Source organism: Apodemus sylvaticus, chromosome 3 (genome assembly GCF_947179515.1).
Source record: "Apodemus sylvaticus chromosome 3, mApoSyl1.1, whole genome shotgun sequence".
Lineage (NCBI taxonomy): Eukaryota > Metazoa > Chordata > Mammalia > Rodentia > Muridae > Apodemus > Apodemus sylvaticus.
Window position 1 is genome coordinate 58,638,205 of NC_067474.1, and position 19,373 is coordinate 58,657,577.

A 19,373-nucleotide genomic window follows, 5' to 3' on the forward strand; every position below is an offset into this window, starting at 1 on the left:
CTGGGTTGATATGTGAAGGGAGATGCACAAAGTATGTAATCATCCACTAGACTCCTTGCTTGGTAAGCCTTGTTTGGGCTTTGAACTTGGATAGCCTGGCGGCAGAAGGACCGCTGTGTGCTCAGGAAAGGGTTGTGTTAGCTTGTGGCCCTTGGTGGCTGAAGGGAATCATAAGGTCCCCATACTGACCAAAGAGACAGGGTAGGTGGTTTAAAGCTTTTCACCCCAGAAAGCGACTAGACACATGTTTGAGCTATGTAAGGTCTAGGAGGACCTCGAATTGCCATCCTCAAAACTAACAGATATATAACCCAGAGTATGGAAGCCCGGGCAACCTACTGGTATCCTCTACTGCGCTGTTAGACTGAAAACTACAACTCCCAGAATGCCACTCAAAGCCGATCAGGAACAGGAAGTGGTGCTGGGGCGGAGCTAACAGTGTGTGGTCTCTTCTGAGCAAGGTGTGTCAGGTAAGCCGAGGGTCTGGTTTTGAGGTTGGATAGAGACTGCGGGGTCCCACCGAGAGGCTGCGGCACCCCACAGCTCTGGGGCGTCTGGGTCTTGCCTTTCCTCGGTCCCAGCACGTGAGCCAGCGTGACCCGCGTTCCCTGCAGCCTGGAGTCTAAGCAGGTGTTCTAGTGCTGAAGGTGGTAGAGCTCAGACTGTGAAAATAATAGACCTGGGCAAACAGGATGGTTGGACACTTAGCGGCGGCGTTTGTGCTCATCAGGTCGGACTTGGGCTAAAAAAGGTCTAGGGCGGAGATGGCGGTGTTAACTCAAAGTATTTATTGAGAGTCTGAGTAAACAGAACATTTTCTTGTATTGGAACGGTGTGGGAAAATCAGACAAAAAAATAAGTAAGTGGTGTTGGATAGTGAAAATATGCCTGATCTGAGGACGTGTGAGATTAAGGGAAAAGCATGTGGGCAGAGAGAACAGTATTATGCAGAGACATTGGGATATTTAGGATGTTTGGGGAATAGGTAGACCACAGAGAGCAAAAGAAAATGATGGAGGAGGGCTAGCAGGAAAGGTTCTCATGCAGAGGACGGGAGTTTGGTTCTCAGCACCCATGCCTGGGCGACTCATGACTGCCTTTAACTTCCACTCCAGGCGATCCGCTGCCTCGTACTTCCACAGACACCTGTACTGAACTGAACTATGTACAGCCACTTACATAATTTTTAAAAATAAAATAGCCCGGGTGTGGTGGTGCATGTCTTTAATTCGGGAGGTAGAGGCTGGCAGATCTCAGTTAGTTCAAGGCCACCCTGATCTCCAAAGGGAGTTCCAGGACAACCAGGGTACAGAGAAACCTTGTCTGAAAAAAAAACAAATGAATGTATGAATGGATGGATGGATGAATGTTTGAGCCTTTAACCCCAGCACTTGGGAGGCAGAGGCAGGGCAGATTTGTGAGGCTGGTCTACATAAATAAGTTTGAGGCCAGATAGGGCTACATAGTGAAACCCTGTCTATAAATAAGCAAATAAATATAAATAAATAAATAAAATCTTTTTTAAAAAAGAAAATGGACAGAAGGGATAGCCCTTAATGGTCTGTGTGGGTATTTTGTAAATTTTGGATTACTGTGAGTGAAATAGAAAACACTGCTGATTCTAGGCAGAAGAGTGGTGTAATTTTCAAACATTTAGATGCTCTTATATATCTATTGCTACATACTTATGAATATATATATATATATATACACACACACATATATATACACATATATATGTATATATATGTGTATATACACATATATATATATATATATATTTCACTGATTTATTTATTCTGAGACAGGGCCCCAGGTACCTTAGACTAGCCTCAAAGTCTTTATATAGCCAAGGATGACTGTGAACTTCTGACCCTGTTTCCTTCTCGCCACCCACCAAAATGCTCTGGATTTGCAAATGAAAGACACATACACACACCGGCTTAATTTTAATATGGTGTAAGCAGCTCAAAGCCTGGGCACTTTCGAGGCTCACCACAGCTAACACGCTCTCCCCTTTGGCATTCCTGAATTGTTACGCACTAAGATCCATATTCTGACTTGGCTGCCTGGCCCCGCATGGGCAGCCCCTCCCTCGCTCTGGCTATGTCCATGGCTGTTCTCCCCATTCTCCCTCCCAAGCCGATCTTCCTGCTGCCTGATCCCAATGGTGCAAAAAACTACTCTTGCCTTTTGCCTGGGACGTTTTAAGTCCCGCCTCTGTCTCGCTGCCTAGCCATTGGCCGCTGGCAACTTTATTTCACCAGTCAAAGCTAACTGGGGGCAGGGACACCCCCCACCCCCCACCCCCGTGTCTTACAGGCAGGCAGCATGCCAGTTTCCATGTAATTATGGGAGCTGAATTAACACAAATAGCATCAGAACCAATCCACAAAGGCTCCCAACCACCTTAACTCCAATTGCAGGGAATCCAGTGCTCTCTTAGAGCCTCTGCATGCCCTGCACATATGCAGAAGCCTACACCCATCATACGCATATACACATAGAATTTTTAAAAATAAAATATTTAACATTAAAATTACTAATTGAATTTTGGGTTGGGATTAGGACAGACTTTTTCCGACAGTTCCTGAGATGCATACTTCTACCACGTTGTACCACATATTTATGCAAAGTGGCATCTTAGCTTTGACAGTTTCAGTATTAAAAGACCAATCATCTTTGAACACACTGCAACACTCCATCCAACAATATCCAGGATTCAGCCAAGATTTGATTCTTTATTGTAAAAATAAACCAGCTCACCCTTCTCATTAGACTGCAGATGTGTCCTCATCTTCATAAATGGTAAAAATATTTGTACACCAAAGCATGTTTGATATGTGTGTGTGTTTGTATATACTATATAACTAGACTTGCATAAAATTTCCTGGGTGATAAAGAAATGTTCAACATCCTTAGTCATCAGGGAAATACAAATCAAAACAACCCTGAGATTTCACCTCACACCAGTCAGAATGGCTAAGATCAAAAACTCAGGAGAAAACGAGTGCTGGCGAGGATGTGGAGAAAGAGGAACACTCCTCCACTGCTGGTGGGGTTGCAAGCTGGTACAACCACTCTGGAAATCAGTCTGCCGGTTCCTCGGAAAACTGCATAATACTACTGGAGGACCCTGCTATACCACTCCTGGACATATACCCAGAGGATTCCCCAGCATGTAATAAGGACACATGCTCCACTATGTTCATAGCAGCCCTATTTATAATAGCCAGAAGCTGGAAAGAACCCAGATGTCCCTCAATAGAGGGATGGATACAGAAAATGTGGTATATTTACACTATGGAATACTACTCAGCTATTAAAAACAATGAATTCATGAACTTCTTAGACAAATGGGTGGAGCTGGAGAACGTCATCCTGAGTGAAGTGACCCAATCACAAAAGAACACACATGATATGCACTCACTGATAAGCTCAGAATACCCAAGACACAATTCACATATCAAATGATGCCCAAGAAGAAGGAAGGAGAGGCCCCTGGCCCTGGAAAGGCTCTGTACAGCAGTGTAGGGGAATGCCAGGACCAGAAGCGGAAAGGGGTGGATGGGGGAACAGAGGGAGGGAAGAGGGCTTATGGGACTTTCAGGGAGGGGGGATCATTTGAAATGTAAATAAAGAATATATCTAATAAAAAAAGTTAAAAAATATTTTGAGGAAGGGAGATTAAAAAAAATAATAATAAAATAAAATGAAAAAAAAAAATAAACCTTCCTGAGTGAGAGCCAGCGGATGTCACAGAAGGCTAGGCACTTGGCTGCACAAGACCAGCTTTCTGTCCTCAGAGTCCATGTAAAGGGAAGAGAGAACCGACTCTCCTCAGTTTCTCTTTGATTTTCACACGCATTCTTTACATTTACCCCACCTACACCCATGCGCACACATCATGGACACACACATCATGGACACACATAACATTAATAAACAATTAAGGTGATTTAAATTTGTCCTACGTGAAAAGGGGTTACAGGTAGAAGATGCTTAGGAAGCCTGACCAGCAGGGCAGGGTGGGGACCGCTCTTAGTCCCTGCACTCAGGGAGAGACCCACCGGTGAGTCTCTGAGTTCTCGGCCAGCTTGCACACGCGCCACTGGCTTCTCTGTTTTGGAGTTTGAACACCACTGGTGCGGTGCTTCTCACAGTTTTTCAGCCTCAGGCCTGGAAGTGACATTGCCCATCCTCAGAGGTGGCTGGCTTCCTCTTGTAATGGCGCTCAAGTATAGGTTTGATTGAGGCTTGAGAAAAGGTTCAGACCTGTCACCAGAAATCTACCATACTTTTTTTTTTTTAAACTGGTTCAGGACCTTGTATGTGGTAGATGCTTAAGAAATGTTTGCTAAAGGACTGACTTGAAAGTAAGCTAACAGACTGATTTCCAAAGAACACAGGCTTCTGCGGGCACTGATTGCTTGGTGGTATCTGGTCCTTGTCCTCTGAGAGGGGTACTGGCTCTTCACTGCTGCAATGTCCTCGTTAAAGTGTCTCTCTGGAATATTCTCCAGCATTGCTTTTCGTGGTTCAGTCCTTCTGGGTCAGTATTGAACTCCTGCTCCTCAGCAATACATCAACGCTGTCTGTCTTTTGCCTGTAAGGAATCAGATGTGTAAGTGACATCAGCACATGGACTGTACGTCGGAAGAGAGTGCTCGGAGAACAGATTCACAGGCCTTGCCGGAACTGGAAGGCTTCCCAGAGGCCGGAGGTGACGATGGACTCTCTGAAAGCTTCCAACTTCTGCAAATGGATGTGCAGTCCGAGCATGAAGAGGAGACCAGCCCTGCACACAATAAAGAATCACACAGTGCCTCATGGAGCTCGGTGGGTCCCGTGGGGTTGGCTGTGATGGGTGTCTCAGAGGTCTCTGTCCTAAGGGTTGATCCAGAGGATTAAGGGAGCTGAGAATGAATTCTCTGTGTTTTAATTCCCTGCTACTTGGATTAAGGTTTCCTAAGAATGTAAATAAATTTTTAAAAGAAATTTTGATGTGCATCAAAAAGGATCAGGGGCTCTAAACTCTGCTTAGACTTAAACTGCCCCAGGTGAGTTTTCTATAACCTTGGGATGGTGGGGTGAGGGTGATGGTCTCTCTAATTATAACCCGGATAGGGATATGAGAACTCTTGCCTTGCATACTCAAGGCCCTGGGTCCAATCCCGAGCAATGCACACAATTATAATAATTCTGTACTGTTTACAGGGAATATCCACCAATGAAAATAAAACAGCAAAAGATCATAGTGGTAAAATTAAAAGTAAGCATAAGCCGGTAGCTTGTTTGTAAGACAAAAATCTTTTCCTCTCTAACTTTATATATATATGAAAAAAGGTGACCGGGGCTCATTTTCCTTTCTGGTGCTTATGAAGTTCTCATACAATTTTGTTTTCTGGATAATGGAAGAAAAATGTGCAAAGAAAACAGAGACACTGGGAAAGGATAGTCTCCTCAAAGAAGAACAAGAGGAAGCAGGAAAGAGAAAGAAGGAAAGCCAAGCGTGCAGAAGACCCCAGCAACGGTGAGCGTGGGTGCTGGTGAAAGGTCATTGCCCCAGCAAACTTAGGGCTTATGCTACTGGGAGAGTAGGGCCTGTGGGTCAGTTCCTTTGCGAATCAATGAACCAGTGTGAACTTAAAGTAAAGTAGAAGCTGAGTGAGCATTTGTGTCTGTAAACTCAGAAGCAGAAGGGATGATGCCGGTGGTAGCGCGTACTTATTCATGCTGTGTGCTCATTCATGCTATGTGCTTGCCTTAAAATCATGTATCAGGGCTGCTTGCACTATGATTATCTCCTCTTTGTAGAAGAGAGGTTCAGATTAGATAATCAGCTCAAAATAACTCAGCTTACAAATGAACAAACAGAAGTGAATTTTGCATACTCTGTAAGCCATGCACCCCATCAAAAATAAGACAGATTCATCTACCCAGAAAATCCCATGGGTTGTTCAAAAAGAGCTATTAGTTCTAGTAAGTCTAGAAAGGACACTGGACTCAGAATTAGTATTTTGAAAACTGGCCTTTAGCCAGGCATGGTGGACATGCCTTTGATCTCAGTACTCAGGATGCCTGATCTCAGGTGAGTTCTAGGACAGCCAGGGCTACACAAAGAAACCCTGTCTCAGAAAAACAAAAACTAACAAACAAACAAGAAAAGAAGAAAGAAATGAAAAGAAAAGAAGAAAAGAAAGAAAAGGACTGATTAAGTTCCCCTCCCTCCCCCTGCCTCTCACTCTCCCTTCCTCTGCCCTCGCAACCAGACCCACCCATGTCTGTCTCATTAGAAAAAAACAGGATTCTAAGGGACAATAATAATAAAATATAACCAAGTAAAATATAGTAAGATAAAAAAACAAAAAAAAACAAAACCAAACTGTCTCATTGGAGTTGGACAGGAGAAACCAACAGAAGGAAGAAAGCCCAAGAGAAGGCACAAGAGTCAGAGACCCATACAGGAGTCCTGTAAACACGCTGGGCTGGAGCTCTGATATGCAGGCAGAGGACCTGGTGCAGACCCACGCACATGACAAGACTCCATGTCAGCTTTCATCATATAGATTTAGAAGGCCATGTTTTCTAAACACCACCCCTCTGGCTCTTACACTCTTTCCACATCCTCTTTGGAAGGGTTCCTAGAGCCCCGAGGGGAGGAATTTGCTGGGGACACCCCGTCCAGGGCTGAGTGTCCGAGGTCTCACTCTCTGCAGAATGTCCGGCTGTAGATCTCTGTATTTGGTCCCACCTGCTGCAGGAGGAAACTTGTCTGATTATGGCTGAGTCAGACACTGATGTATATGTGTAGCAGAGTGTCATTAGGAGTCATTTCATTGCTATATAGTTTTTGGTTTTGGTTTTGGTTTAGACCAGTAGTATTTTACCCTAGGTCTTTGGGCTATTTAGTCTCTGGCTCTTGGTCACCCAAGCAGTGTCAGGTATGGATTTCACCTTGTGGAGTGGGCCTTAAGTCAACTCAGATATTGATTGGTTACTCCCACAAGCTTTGTACCACCATTGCCCTAGCATAGCTTACAGTCAGGACACCATTGCATATCCAGTTTGTGGCTGACTTGGAGTTTATGTTACTCTTGTGGTAGTGTGCAGAGTACTTTCCTGTACCAAAGACATTGGAATATAAAAGGCTCTTTGTAGGCACCAGTTCAACTTCTGCAAGTTGTGTGAGTTGCATAGGTTTTGTCTTCAGCAATGGGGCTATCTGTCAGTTTGTGGAGAGCAGCCTATAGTCTTGGTCACACCCTGGGTGGTTTGGGGATTCCCGTGGACCCCTTTGGCCAACAACTCAGATGTAGCCTAATCCCAGAACTGGAAGCTTCCTTTGGTGACAAGGGATGAACAGTTGGGACTCTGTCTCCCCATTATTTTGATCGCCTTCACATATGTATACATTTTCGGAAGCGTCTACTGTGTAAGGTTTGCGCACTTACCCCTCAGATGGCCTTCATTTTAGCCGTCTTTCCTCGTGTGCCCTTTCATGGTTCTCTCTCCTCCCCACTTTATCCCCCTGTTCCTGCAGCCCCCCCATCCATTCATATCTGTTCCATTTCTCTTACTGAACAAGATCTATCTGTACACCCCAGTTCCTTACTCTGTACATAACTTGTGTGGTTCTGTGGATTATAGCTTGGTTATCATTGACTTAACAGCTAATATCCATATCATAAGCAAATACATAACATACTTGTATTTCTGGGTCTGGGATACCTCACATAGGATGCTTTTTTTTTCTAATACTATACATTTATCTGAAAATTTCACGATCTCATTTATGGTTATTTTTATGGCTGGATAATACTCTTTTGTGTAAATGTATCACAGTTCTTTACCCATCCTTCTGTTGAGGTTAGGTTGTTTCCAGTTTCTAGCTATTTCGAACAGAGAAGCACTGAACATGGCTGAGCAAGTGTCTCCGTGGTAGGATGAAGCATCCTATGATGGTGTATGCCCAAGAGTGGTATCACTGGGTCTTGAGGTAGATCGTTTCCCATCCTCCGGGGAGCTGCCACTTGCTTTCCATAGTGGCTATGCAAGTTTGCACTCCCATCAGCAACGCAAGAGTGCTCCCCTTGCTCCACATCCTCCCATCAGCAACGCAAGAGTGCTCCCCTTGCTCCACATCCTCGCCAGCATGAGCTGTCTCTCGTGTTATTGATCCTGGGCTTTCTGATGAGTGTAAGATGAAATCCCATAGTTTTTGCATTTCCCTCATGGCTGAGGATTTTGAGCATTTCTTTGTTTCTCAGCCATTTGAGTTTCCTCGATTGAGGATTCTCAGTGCGTTGTTTTTACTTAGATTATTTGATTTCTTGATACCTAGTTTTTAAAAGTTTTCATGTACTTTGGGTATTAGTTCTCTATATGCTGTGTAGTTGGTAAAACTCTTTTCTCGGTCAGTGGCTGCCGCTTTGTCCAAATACCGTGTCCTTTGCCGTGAAACCTCTCAGTTTCATGAAGTCCCATTTATTGACTGTCGATCTCAGTGCCTGCGCTGTCCCATTCTTAATCCTCTCTGGTATTTCTGTCACAGGCACCTGCCTACAGCACAGCAAACGTTTTTTGAAAGCCTTAACCAAAGAGAAACTTTTGGAAGCCAAACACTCAGGACCAAGACTGTGTGTTGACTTGAGCATGACCCAGCACATGTCAAAGAAGGTAGAACATCCAGAGGCCAAGGGAGGCACGGAGGGGTGCAGGCTAGTGGCGTGGGGACCATCACCAGCTTCTGGGTTCTATCGTCCAGAAGCATCTGGTTTTCTTTTCTAGGCTTCTGACTTCTACAGTGGTTGTTGGAAAGGAACACAAGTTCTTTGATTTAGTTTGCAGTTTGCTTTCTCTTTTGAGTCTCCTGTTCAGGCCATGATGTTGTCAGTCTGGGTGGAACCTTGCAGGTTCAATTCTTCAGACACTAAATCTTTGTCTTTCTGCTTGGGAGAGAAATACTAGCCTGGCGACGTTTTATGGGGAGGGTTCCTGGTAGGAGGTCTTCTTGCAGTGTTTGTATTTTAGTCATTTCTCAATATTCCCTTTGGCAAGGGAGGATTTATCCCTGATGGTTCTAGAGATGGCTGAGCACACACCATACGGTTCTGGGCTGATGAGATTGACAGCTGTCTCTTCGGCTCATGGGCTCACAGCCCAGGGAGGAGGTTGTGACACGATACACAAAGCCACATGGGTTATATTTGAGAAGAGAGAACAGTGGGCTGGCTTTATCCTATCGAGGATGAGATGTCCCCTGGGCTGCTGGGACCAGGCAGGAGCAAGCAGGCACTGCGCCTCATTCCCTTGATGGAAGAGGCTTCTTAGGGGCACTGCATCTGGAAAGGCAGAGTTCGGGCACGGGGACTTGATTTTGGCTTTTGGGATCCTTTCAGTTGTACCAGAAGTCAGACCAGCACATAATACTGGGCGTCAGTGTGAGGCCTTAAGCCATAGCTGACCTTATTGCAGATGTCACTGTTATGTGTGATAATGTTACACATTTCTCAGAGAAACTAGGAAGACTGTGTCTCTAAGGTTCTCAACAGAACCGCTAACTGCAGCCTTCTAAAAAGCGAACAAGGACAGGAGGTGGGGGTGCACACCTGTAATCCCTGACTGGGAGGCTGAGGCAGCAGCCGTAAAAAAGCAATAGCAAACAAGGGCGTGTGTCTCTCCTTATATTAACCGAGAGCAGATTAAATCAGATCCAAAGTCTTGTAAGCCTTTTATTCAGTGTAGCACAAGTCAAAAGAAATTATGAAAAAAAAACTTCCTAGGATTAGGAAGGAAAGTTAAAACTTCCAACATTGTAAGACCTCTTAGAGTTAGGGCGATGGTGTCAAATGTACCTCATGGGCCCAGAGGTGTCACTGTGCCATCTGACCTCCTTAATAATTTAAATACCGAGCGTCGTATAGGAGAACTTGGTGTAAAAGCAGAAGACATCGTTCCAAACACATGAGCAGAGTCAGGGGGAGGAGGAACTCTGGTTTTTGCACATAGGAACATCCAGAGACCAGACTAACCTCGGTCTGTCTGTGTTGTGTCATGAGCACAGCACTTCTGCACATGCTCACTCCTGAGGGGAAGGAGCCAGGCTAGCCCATGAGAGTCTCGTGGGGCAGCACCCGGGGAGTGACCGCTGTGTGACCACCCGCTGCTCGGGCTGGCATGCCTCCATGCCAGAGGCTCAGTTGTCCTTTTTGCTTTACAGGAATTGAGTAGGCTGGCTGGACAGATTCGAAGGTTGTATGGTTCAAACAAAAAAGCCAGCAGGCCCTTTTGGATCGTTCTTACTGGATTCTCAGCTGACAGCCCCCTCTATGAGGAATGTCTGAGGATGAATGATGGATTTTCCGCTTACTTGGTAAGAACCTTCTAGCATGTTCCTCATGTTATCTGAGTGTGCTTATGTCCTAATAGGAAGGTTTTGCTCATTCATCCACTTAGGGCTTCCACATCCATACATGAGCTGCACCCTTGTCACATCTATCCATTCTGTTATTTATTCAGCGCGCGCGCACGCGTGTGTGTGTGTGTGTGTGTGTGTGTGTGTGTGTGTGTACCATGGCATAAACACACAGAGGTCAGAGGGCAGTGAGAGCTGGTTCTCTCTCTACCACCAGATCCTGGGAGAAGACTCAGTCAGGCTTTGGAGCAAGTGCCTGTACCCACTGAGCGGTCTCACCAGCGTCTCTACTGGCTGAGCGGTCTCGCCAGTGGCTAGAGAGATGGTTCCAAGGTTAAGAGCACTGGCTGCTCATCCAGAGGTCCTGAGTTCAATTCCCGGCGACTACGAGGTGTGGCTCACAACCATCTGTAATGAGATCTTGTGCCTTCTTCTGGCCTGCAGGTGTATAAGCAGGCAGAACACTGTATACATAATAAATATCCTGAAGACAAATTGTACCTGTAGTAAACTTTTTTCTTGTATTTTATTCCCTCTGCAATACACTATAGCTTGGTGTGGTAGCTCATGCCTGTAATCCCAGCACTTGGCAGTTTGAGGCTGACCTGAACTGCATAATGAGTCCTAGGCCACTGTGAGACCTGTCTCAAAATAACAAGAGGAAACTAAACTACAGCATAAGAACTATTTACATGTACTAGGCATTATAATGATCTAGAGGTGATTTATTTATTGGTGATTTTTAAGTCTTCAGGACCATATAACTTAAATGTAAACATTGTTATTTTATATAAAGGACTTGAACATGCTTAGATTTTAGTGTCTGTGGGGCCATCTGGAAACCAATCCCCATTGATACTGAGGGGCAGCTGTAATGTCTGTATATAAATGGTTTTTTCCTGTGGCAATCGAAAAGGTTTCAGAACCTTTCATTAGTTCTTATAATTATGTTTTTTCTCATTCTTGCCCTTCATTGCCAAGCTAAAATCCCCATTGTCTCGAATGTTTCACAGCCTGTTGAATTCATGCTGAACCGTATATTCTAGTAATATTTCAAAGCCTGTTGAATCCACGCTGAACCGTATATTCTAGTAATGTTTTTGGAACACAGTAGTGGAGAGGTAGGGAATGTGCTTGTTAGAGAAAGAGAAAAACTGCTTTAGGAACAGTGTGGCTTTAAGGTGTCCTGTAGGAAGAAGTACGACACTTTCCTCTCTTTGCTGTGGATCTTGTAAAGGCATCAGTAGATATGCAAGTGAGAATCCAGGTCTGTTTCCAAGAAATGGCACTAAAAATGCCCCTCTGTGCTGCTGTGCAGCTGGGACTGAGTTACTGCAGCCCTCCCTGGGGAAGCCCCGGAGGTGGCCGTGGGTGTGAGGGATGTGCTGTGTGGGGCTGCACGGCCAGCGGTCTCCTGTTACAGCTTCAGCAGCCTCTCCCAACGCCCCACGGCCCTGCCCTTCTGAGGTGATCTCCTTTCCATTTTACCTGGGTCAGTCTCCTCTCTTTCCAAGCCGCTCCGCTCCTCGTGCTGGTGCTCCCTCACCTGGAGTCCTGGTGCGTGCTCCCTGTCCCTCTGCGGCCTGCCTCTCTTCCATGGTTTAAATGCCTGTGCTTGTTTGTTTGTTTATTTGTCTCAACTAAGCACTTTTCAAGAAGCCCTCAGACCTGCAGCTTCCCAGCAGGGCTGGAGCTCTGCTGCCGGGTAGCCGGGACTGAACTGTGCGTGATGCAGTCTTAACCCCATTTGCCTGTGTGACTATCCTTATGTTTCCAGCTAGACATGACAGAAGAAGACTGCTTTAGCCTTTTTCCTCTGGAAACCCTCGTGTACCTGACTCCTGACTCCGAACACCGTGAGTGCCTGACCCTCTCTTGTGGGTTCGCCAGAGCTTTGTCCCTCGTCTTTTGTTGCATTATTCCCTGTGGCACATCTGTTCTCACTCCATCTGAGAGACTGTGGGAGGAGATGCTGGGAGATGAGCTGACCTCTCCTGTGGGCAGATAGCCAGTGCCGCAGCGATTGCTTCCATTTTCAGGTGGACTGTGCATGCTGCCTGGCAATCGGTTTCCTGGCCAGCTTTGGTCAGGATGTTATTTATCTATATATTCTCTTTCCCTCCCTCCCTCCCTCCCTCCCTCCCTCCCTCCCTCCCTCCCTCCCTCCCTCCCCAGACTATCCTCTGTCACTCTTACTAGTGTTAGGTCAGTCGTGGCCCTCTCAGATTTATCTCATGTTTTTTGTATGTCTGGTTTTGTTTCCCGTCTAACCCAGTGCTGCTTTGGGCACAGCACCTGAATTTTTTCAGATCTGCCAGCAGGCTTTAAGTCGTGTTGTATTCGTTGTATTAATATTATTGATATTTCTTTCCTCTTGCTTTCTCTGGATTTAGAAACTATAAAACAAATTTGATATCAGTGGCTTTCGTTTTTTCCATTAGCCCTTGAAGACATTAATCAGAGCACAGTTTATATTCTTGGTGGACTTGTGGATGAGAGCATTCAGAAGGTACGTAGACATTTTAGCCTCACCCTCCCCCACCCCACCCCCTTTTTTTTTTTGGTTTTCTAGACTGGGTTTCTTTACATAACCCTGGCTGTCCTGACTTGCTCTGTAGACCAGGCAAGCCTTAACATCATGGAGATCCACCTGCCTCTGCCTCCTGAGTGCCTGGATTAAAGGGGTTCACCAACAACTTCTGGCCATTTATAGTAGAGGCATTTGCCCCGTTGTTAATTTCCCTAGAAGGCCTAGCGGCTGTGGGAACAAGAAGAACTTGTTCATAGGATGCCCCTCCCGCCTGGAGGTCCGGCTTTTCATCAGCTGAGTCAGCAGTCCTGACTGACAGGAGCAGGGTGAGGAGTCGGTAGACAGCCCCGGTGATTCCGACAGACATTCTTCCTCTGCCTCTCCTCTTCTCTCGGCCAGGAAGACCCTGATCTTGGCTCAGCATTTTTCCCCAGCACTTTGTTCTCTGTGAGATAATGGTTGACTTCTTGTAGGCTAACTTTCTTGCTGGTGTAAGTTGTATTCCAAGACCTCAAATTCGGTAGGGTTGTCCAGGCTTCTTTTTGAGGTTTTTTTTTTTTTAATTTTACATATAGGACTGTTTTGCTCACATGTATGTCTGTGTACCATGTGCATGCCTGTTCAGAAGAGGGCTTCAGAGCCCCTGGAATTAGAGTTATAGATGGTTGTCAGCTACCTATGGATACTGGGAATAGAACCCAGGTCCTCTGTAAAGAACAACAAATGTTCTTAGCGGCTGAACCATCTTCCATCTTTTCAGCTTCCTCTTCAGAATTCTTTTGTTGAATTGGAGTTTTGTTGGAATAATTAAGCTGGTACTTGAAGTTTTAAACTTTGTTTCTATTATATATTAATTTTCTTTGTTTACATCCACTAACATATATTGCATAGTTTTTAAATTGAATAATGACACAATAGTTTTCATTTGCAAAAAGAAATATAATGAGAAATAAGTGTCCTTCCCACGCTGTACCCCTCAACCCTCAAAGCATCATAGTCCATTTTCTCAGACATGTTTTTGGTCTATTTTACATGTATTTTTAATGTATTAGAAATATTTCAGCTGGGCAGTGGTGGCACACACCTGTAATCCCAGCACTCTGGGAGGCAGAGGTAGGCGGATTTCTGAGTTCGAGGCCAGCTTGGTCTACAGAGTGAGTTCCAGGACAGCCAGGGCTATACAGAGAAATGCTGTCTTGAAAAAACCAAATCCAAAAACCAAAAACAAAAAAAATTTCATGTGTGAGACACACACAGGTTTAACACTAATGGCAGCTCAGTCTATCATTTAATCGTCGTTTTAGATCAATGAAATGATAGACGGAGCGCCCATTGGTGTTAAACAGATAGATCGAGCTACCGGCAGTGTTAAACATGGTCTTCGTTTTAGTACAATTAAATGTGTGGATCTAAGCGTTCCATGGTGTCATAACAGTGATCCTTTACGGCCGGGGCTCTCCTGCGGAAGCCTGCTGGTAGGGATTAGAAAGTCACTGTTGTTCCCAGTGCACTCCTGATTCAGGCAGCTGATTACGTGGAGACATGAACATCTGTCTACTTCTATTATATAAATATCGTATTCTATGATATATATGATATATATATATATCATAGAATATTCTGGTATATAAGTGAACACTCAGATGTTCCCTGACAGATCACCAAGGCAAGAACGAGCCATTACAATGGAGCCTTTTTTGGTTTCCATCATCTCCAGACTTGATGAGGCTGAGCATCACCAGGAGTGACACTGTGGGTCTCCTGGTGTGACACACTTTCCTGTCGAGTATTCTTGCTCACAATTTGAAAATTTCAATGTAATCACAAGAAAACAAGAAGTCCAGGACGGGTCATTCTGCAAGACAACAGAACTGTCAGAAATCCACTGTAATAGAAACTAAACCAAATGGGGGGGGGGTCAAGGAGCATAACAAGATAAAGCACAGTTAAATGCAGTGACACGTGTATGGGAGGCTGCGTCAGAATCACTTGAGCCCCCGTGAGCCCCTCTTACAAATGGGGAACTATCAAGTGTGGTTTGATTGTATTACGGATTGGGAGGGAAGCTTTGCCAAAGACCTTTGGGGGAGACTTAAATAATGGCCGCATATTAAATAATTTTAAGGCCCCGTATTAAATAATTTATAGACGTGAAGACAGCGCTGACGCTGAAGACATGAAGGTAACGGGGAGAGCGCAGCTGTCCTCCAGCGAGAGGTCAGCATGAGGCGCAGTGTTAGGTGGCCTCGGCTCCCAGAGCTTTGATAGCACATTAGCTGTTAAATGGAGGTGACAGGATGAGAACTCGTTTAATGATTCTGTCAGATTTCTTAGATTTGAGATATTTTGAAATAAGTAGTTGGGAGGGGGAAGAGAGCTTTATCTCAGAGTCGGGATCACTTCTTACGCTCTGACTTGTCACACCTCCTATGACAGGCAGGCAAATGGCCTCTTTGAGGCAGTTAAGTCCAGAAGGTAAGTGAGCAGAGTGTGCTGTTTAGATGTGAAATGTTAGTTTATTTTACATTCTGGCCACAGTTTGCCCTCCTTGCTCTACCCTCAGTCCCTCCCTCTCTCTATCCATCATGCTCCCTTTCTCTTCAGAGAAGGGGAGGTCTCCCATAACTAGCCATGGCATATCTAGTTACAGTAAGACTAGATACATCTTCTATTGAGCCTAGATGAGCCATCTATTAAGGGGAAAGGGTCCCAAAAGCAGGGCACAGGGTCAGAGACAGCCCTTAGTCCACAAGGAGATCAAGTTATACAAATGTGATGTTTGTGCGGAGGGCCTAGGTCAGTGCTGTGCATACTCTCTGGTTGGCGGTTCAGTCCCTGTGAGCCCTAGTGGGCTCATGTTAGTTGATAAGGTGGGTTTTCTTGGGGTGTCCTTGGCCCCTCTGCCTCCTACAGTCCTTCTTCCCCTCTTCCACGGGATTCTCCAAGCGCAGCCTGATGTTGGGCCGTGGGCCTCTGCATCTGTTTCCATCAGTTGCTGGATGAAGCCTCTCAATCTATGAGTATAGCAGAGTATCATTAGGAATCATTTCATTGGATCTCTTTTTTATTTGCCATTTGTGTTTGGTTCTATTATGGGTCTCTGTGCTATCCAGCCTCTGGCTCCTGGCCCTCTGGGTGTTGTCAGAGGTGGGCTCCCCTCTCACGGCGTGGGTCTCAAGCTGGACCAGACATTGATTGGCCACTCCCGCGGTTTCTGTGCTACCTTTACCCACCACATCTTGTAGGCAGGACAAATTGTAGGTTGAACATTTTGTGGCTTGGTCAGTGACCCAGTCCCTCCATTAGAAGTCTTGCCTGGTTCCAGGAGATGGCCAGTTCGGGCTCTACTTCCCCCATTGATTGGAGTCTTAGCTGGGGTCCCCCTTGTATCCTGGGAGTTTCTATTACTCTAGGTTGCTAGCTCCTCCCAGAGATGCTCCCCCCAAATTCCAGTTGTCTCTCCCAGTACTCTCTCCCTCACCACACCTGATCCCCCTGTTCCCATCCCCACCCTTCACCCCTTCAGTCCCCTCCCCCATCCACCCACAACTTCTGTTCTGCCTCCCCTTCTCAGTGAGACTCACTCTCTGCCCTTGAGCCCTCCTTGTTACTCAGCTACTTTGGGTCTGTGGATTATAGCATCGTTTTCCTGTACTTTACAGCTAATAGCCACTTATCCGTGAGCACATACCATATTTGTCTTTCTGGGGCTGGGCTACCTCACTCAGGATGATCTTTTCTAGTTCCATCTACTTGCCTGCAAATTTCATGACATCATTGTTTTTAATAGCTGAGTAATACTCCATTGTGTAAATGTGCCGCATTTTCTTTATCCATTCTTCAACTGAGGGACATCTAGGTTGTTTCCAGTATCTAGCTATTATAAATAACTACTATGAGCTATTACAAGCTACTATGGACATAATTAAGCAAGGGTCCTTGTGGTATAGTGGAGTGAATGTTTTTGGGTATGTGCCCAGGAATGGTATAGCTGGGTCTTGAGGTAAATCAATTCTCAGTCTTCTAAGAAGTCACCATATTGATTTCTAAAGTGGCTGCACCTGTTTGCGCTTCATCCCCCTCACATCTTGGCCAGCCTGAGCTATCATCTGTGCCCTTGATCTTAGCCATTCTGACAAGTGTAAGATCGAATCATGCCCTCTCAGGTTTCCACCAACTAAAAGCAGCAACATGTGGCAATTTTCGCGATGCCTGTTTACAATGAATACAATGAAAAAATAGGTGTAATTTTTATACTATGAAAATTTGGCTTACAGAAGGTGACATTTCAAAAAGCTCGAGAATACTCTGTCAAGACAGCCCGCTTGCCAATCCAGGAATACATGATCAGGCGCCAGAATGAGAAAAACTACCATTCAGAAATACTGGCCATCAACCAAGGTACTGCTCCCAGCCCAGCCCAGCCTGCTTTTCCTTATAGGCCACTCTTCCTTTGTCTGGGTGGGCTCCATGGTTTCCATTTATTCAGACTATTTGATAGCTTATTCTGCTGCTTTGCTTTAGGTGTAGTACCCTCAACTCAACTTCCTGTTAGACCTAAGCTCTCCTGCATGCACTTGCCAGCAGCTGTCTGGCTGGCCACTGAGAGGTTCCTCGTTTTGTTTTCATTCCTGGATGAAAGTGTCCCTTTGCCTAGACTACCAGTCACCTGCCTTCACTGGCCAGTATCTTCGTTCTCTCGGCTTCAGCTCAGGAGCAGCTTAGCTGCCTTCCCCCCCCACCCCCCAGGCTGTGTCAGGCCCCTTGTTTCTATTCCCGTGGTGCTGTGCTCCTCGGTTTCAGGTGTCCATTCACAAGTGTTCAGTGTAAGCTGTAAGTTGGCAGGGCAGTACCCTTGCCCCTCTCCTCCCTGATCTACCACTGCATGTGACTCAGAGGACAGCTGGCCAGTGAAGACATTCCACAACACCCTTCTCCACATTAGTCCTTCACTAGTCATCTCCTGAACGGTCACCAACATCTGTTTACCTTCTGACAGTGTTCGATATCCTGTCTACTTACTTTGAAACTCATGACTGGCCTGAAGCATTGAAGAAAGGCGTTTCTCCAGGAAAAGGCTACATCCTTCGGAATTCAGTGGAATGATGAGCAGCCTAAGATTCCAACTGCAGGGGGTGAAGTGCCAGAGGTTCTTGACCAAAGGACAGGACAAGGCAAAGGGTGGAAATGGCACATACTTGCCTCTGCATGCTATCTCGGATCCTTGAAAGCCATGAGTGGCAAGGACCACATTTTATGCTATGTTACCCACAATGCCTGGCTCACTGGAAAGGCCCTGATAAACATTATGGTTAAAAAAAAGTTTGTGGGGGCTGTAGAGATGGCTCAGTGGTTAAGAGCACCGACTGCTCTTCTGAAGGTCCTGAGTTCAAATCCCAGCAACCACATGGTGGCTCACAACCATCCATAATGAGACCTGATGCCCTCTTCTGGTGTGTCTGAAGACAGCTACAGTGTGCTTACATATAATAAATAAATATTTAAAAAAAAAAGTTTATGTTAAAGAATTGCCAAAATATGTCATTCCAGGTATTCATGCTTTGTACATTCATCTGTTTGTGAAAGATCTACTTTTACAGACGTTTAAGTGATTGTCCGAGCTTTTCATTTAACTTACATAAAGATATTTTTCTGTCACCTGTCAATGTGCTGATTTCACCAGCTCAGACGTACGCTGCAGTAAGCTCTGCCGTCCTAGCCCCACCTGCCATCCTAGCCCCGCCTGGCCTGCCCTACTTTAAGGCTTTAGAGTACTTTGTTCTTTCTGTGGCCCTCACCTTGTTCTTGTCCTGATTATGGTCATGGAGGGCTCTCCTCTTTCTAGTCTGTGTAAATAGTTTGTGTAGCCTTGAGCTTAGACAAGCCACATGCTCTGTACAAATATATACCCCAGGTCTAATAAAACTGCAAGTTATTATTGATAAATTCAGCATAAAGCAGCCAGAAAAAGATTGCAGCATTCTGACACACAGCATACTAATCCACCTTCTACAACACAAGTACAAGTCTTTTACTTATGTTCCGATACAGCCGTCTCAGTTGTCTCCAATTCTGTTACCTTGGTTAATCTAGCAAACTTAGATGTTTTCTGTATCTCAAAAGAACCAAAAGTTAACCTCTGCCTACTTCCTTCTCCTATCCCATTAAATCCCTTAGGAACTATCACTTGATAAATTTTGTGTCTTTTTTTTTCCTCTTACTGCAAAATAGGCAAGGCCTCAGGGAAGCCCCTTAAGGGACTGGGCCACATGGGCATCAGGGGACATAACTCATTCTCAGAGATCAGAGGTGAATGGAGAACCACTGAACTCTTATCACTTACCAGTCTCCACTTAAACACTTTTACCTATGGAGGTTTTACCATAACGTTAATAGCTCAGAATCATCTCTCCAACTCTCATCCAA

At 45.3% G+C, this 19,373-nt stretch overlaps 1 protein-coding gene across 3 annotated transcripts; it reads left to right on the forward strand.

Moving 5' to 3' along the window:
• Window positions 1-409: 409 nt before the first annotated feature.
• On the forward strand, window positions 410-19,133 carry Trmt10b (tRNA methyltransferase 10B). 3 transcript variants are annotated; one of them, XM_052176422.1, is made up of 9 exons: window positions 410-470; window positions 4,614-4,839; window positions 5,419-5,533; window positions 8,555-8,679; window positions 10,223-10,375; window positions 12,195-12,273; window positions 12,859-12,926; window positions 17,225-17,348; window positions 17,947-19,133. In XM_052176422.1, the coding sequence occupies exons 2-9, from the start codon at window positions 4,642-4,644 to the stop codon at window positions 18,051-18,053; spliced, it is 969 nt and encodes a 322-aa protein (XP_052032382.1). In that variant the 5' UTR covers window positions 410-470; window positions 4,614-4,641; the 3' UTR covers window positions 18,054-19,133. The 3 variants fall into 3 exon arrangements, with proteins under 3 accessions (XP_052032382.1, XP_052032381.1, XP_052032383.1); XM_052176421.1 differs by having other exon boundaries at window positions 437-461; XM_052176423.1 differs by lacking the exon at window positions 410-470 and having other exon boundaries at window positions 4,642-4,822.
• Window positions 19,134-19,373: the final 240 nt, after the last annotated feature.

What these genes read in the sequence shown, in the direction of transcription:
- Trmt10b (XM_052176422.1), top strand. Translation starts at nt 4,642, where the DNA reads ATGGACTGTACGTCGGAAGAGAGTGCTCGGAGAACAGATTCACAGGCC. An exon ending in ACAGTGCCTCATGGAGCTCG is followed by an intron (nt 4,840 to 5,418) that starts GTGGGTCCCGTG and finishes GGATAATGGAAG; the next exon opens with AAAAATGTGCAAAGAAAACA. An exon ending in GACTCCTGACTCCGAACACC is followed by an intron (nt 12,274 to 12,858) that starts GTGAGTGCCTGA and finishes TTTTTCCATTAG; the next exon opens with CCCTTGAAGACATTAATCAG.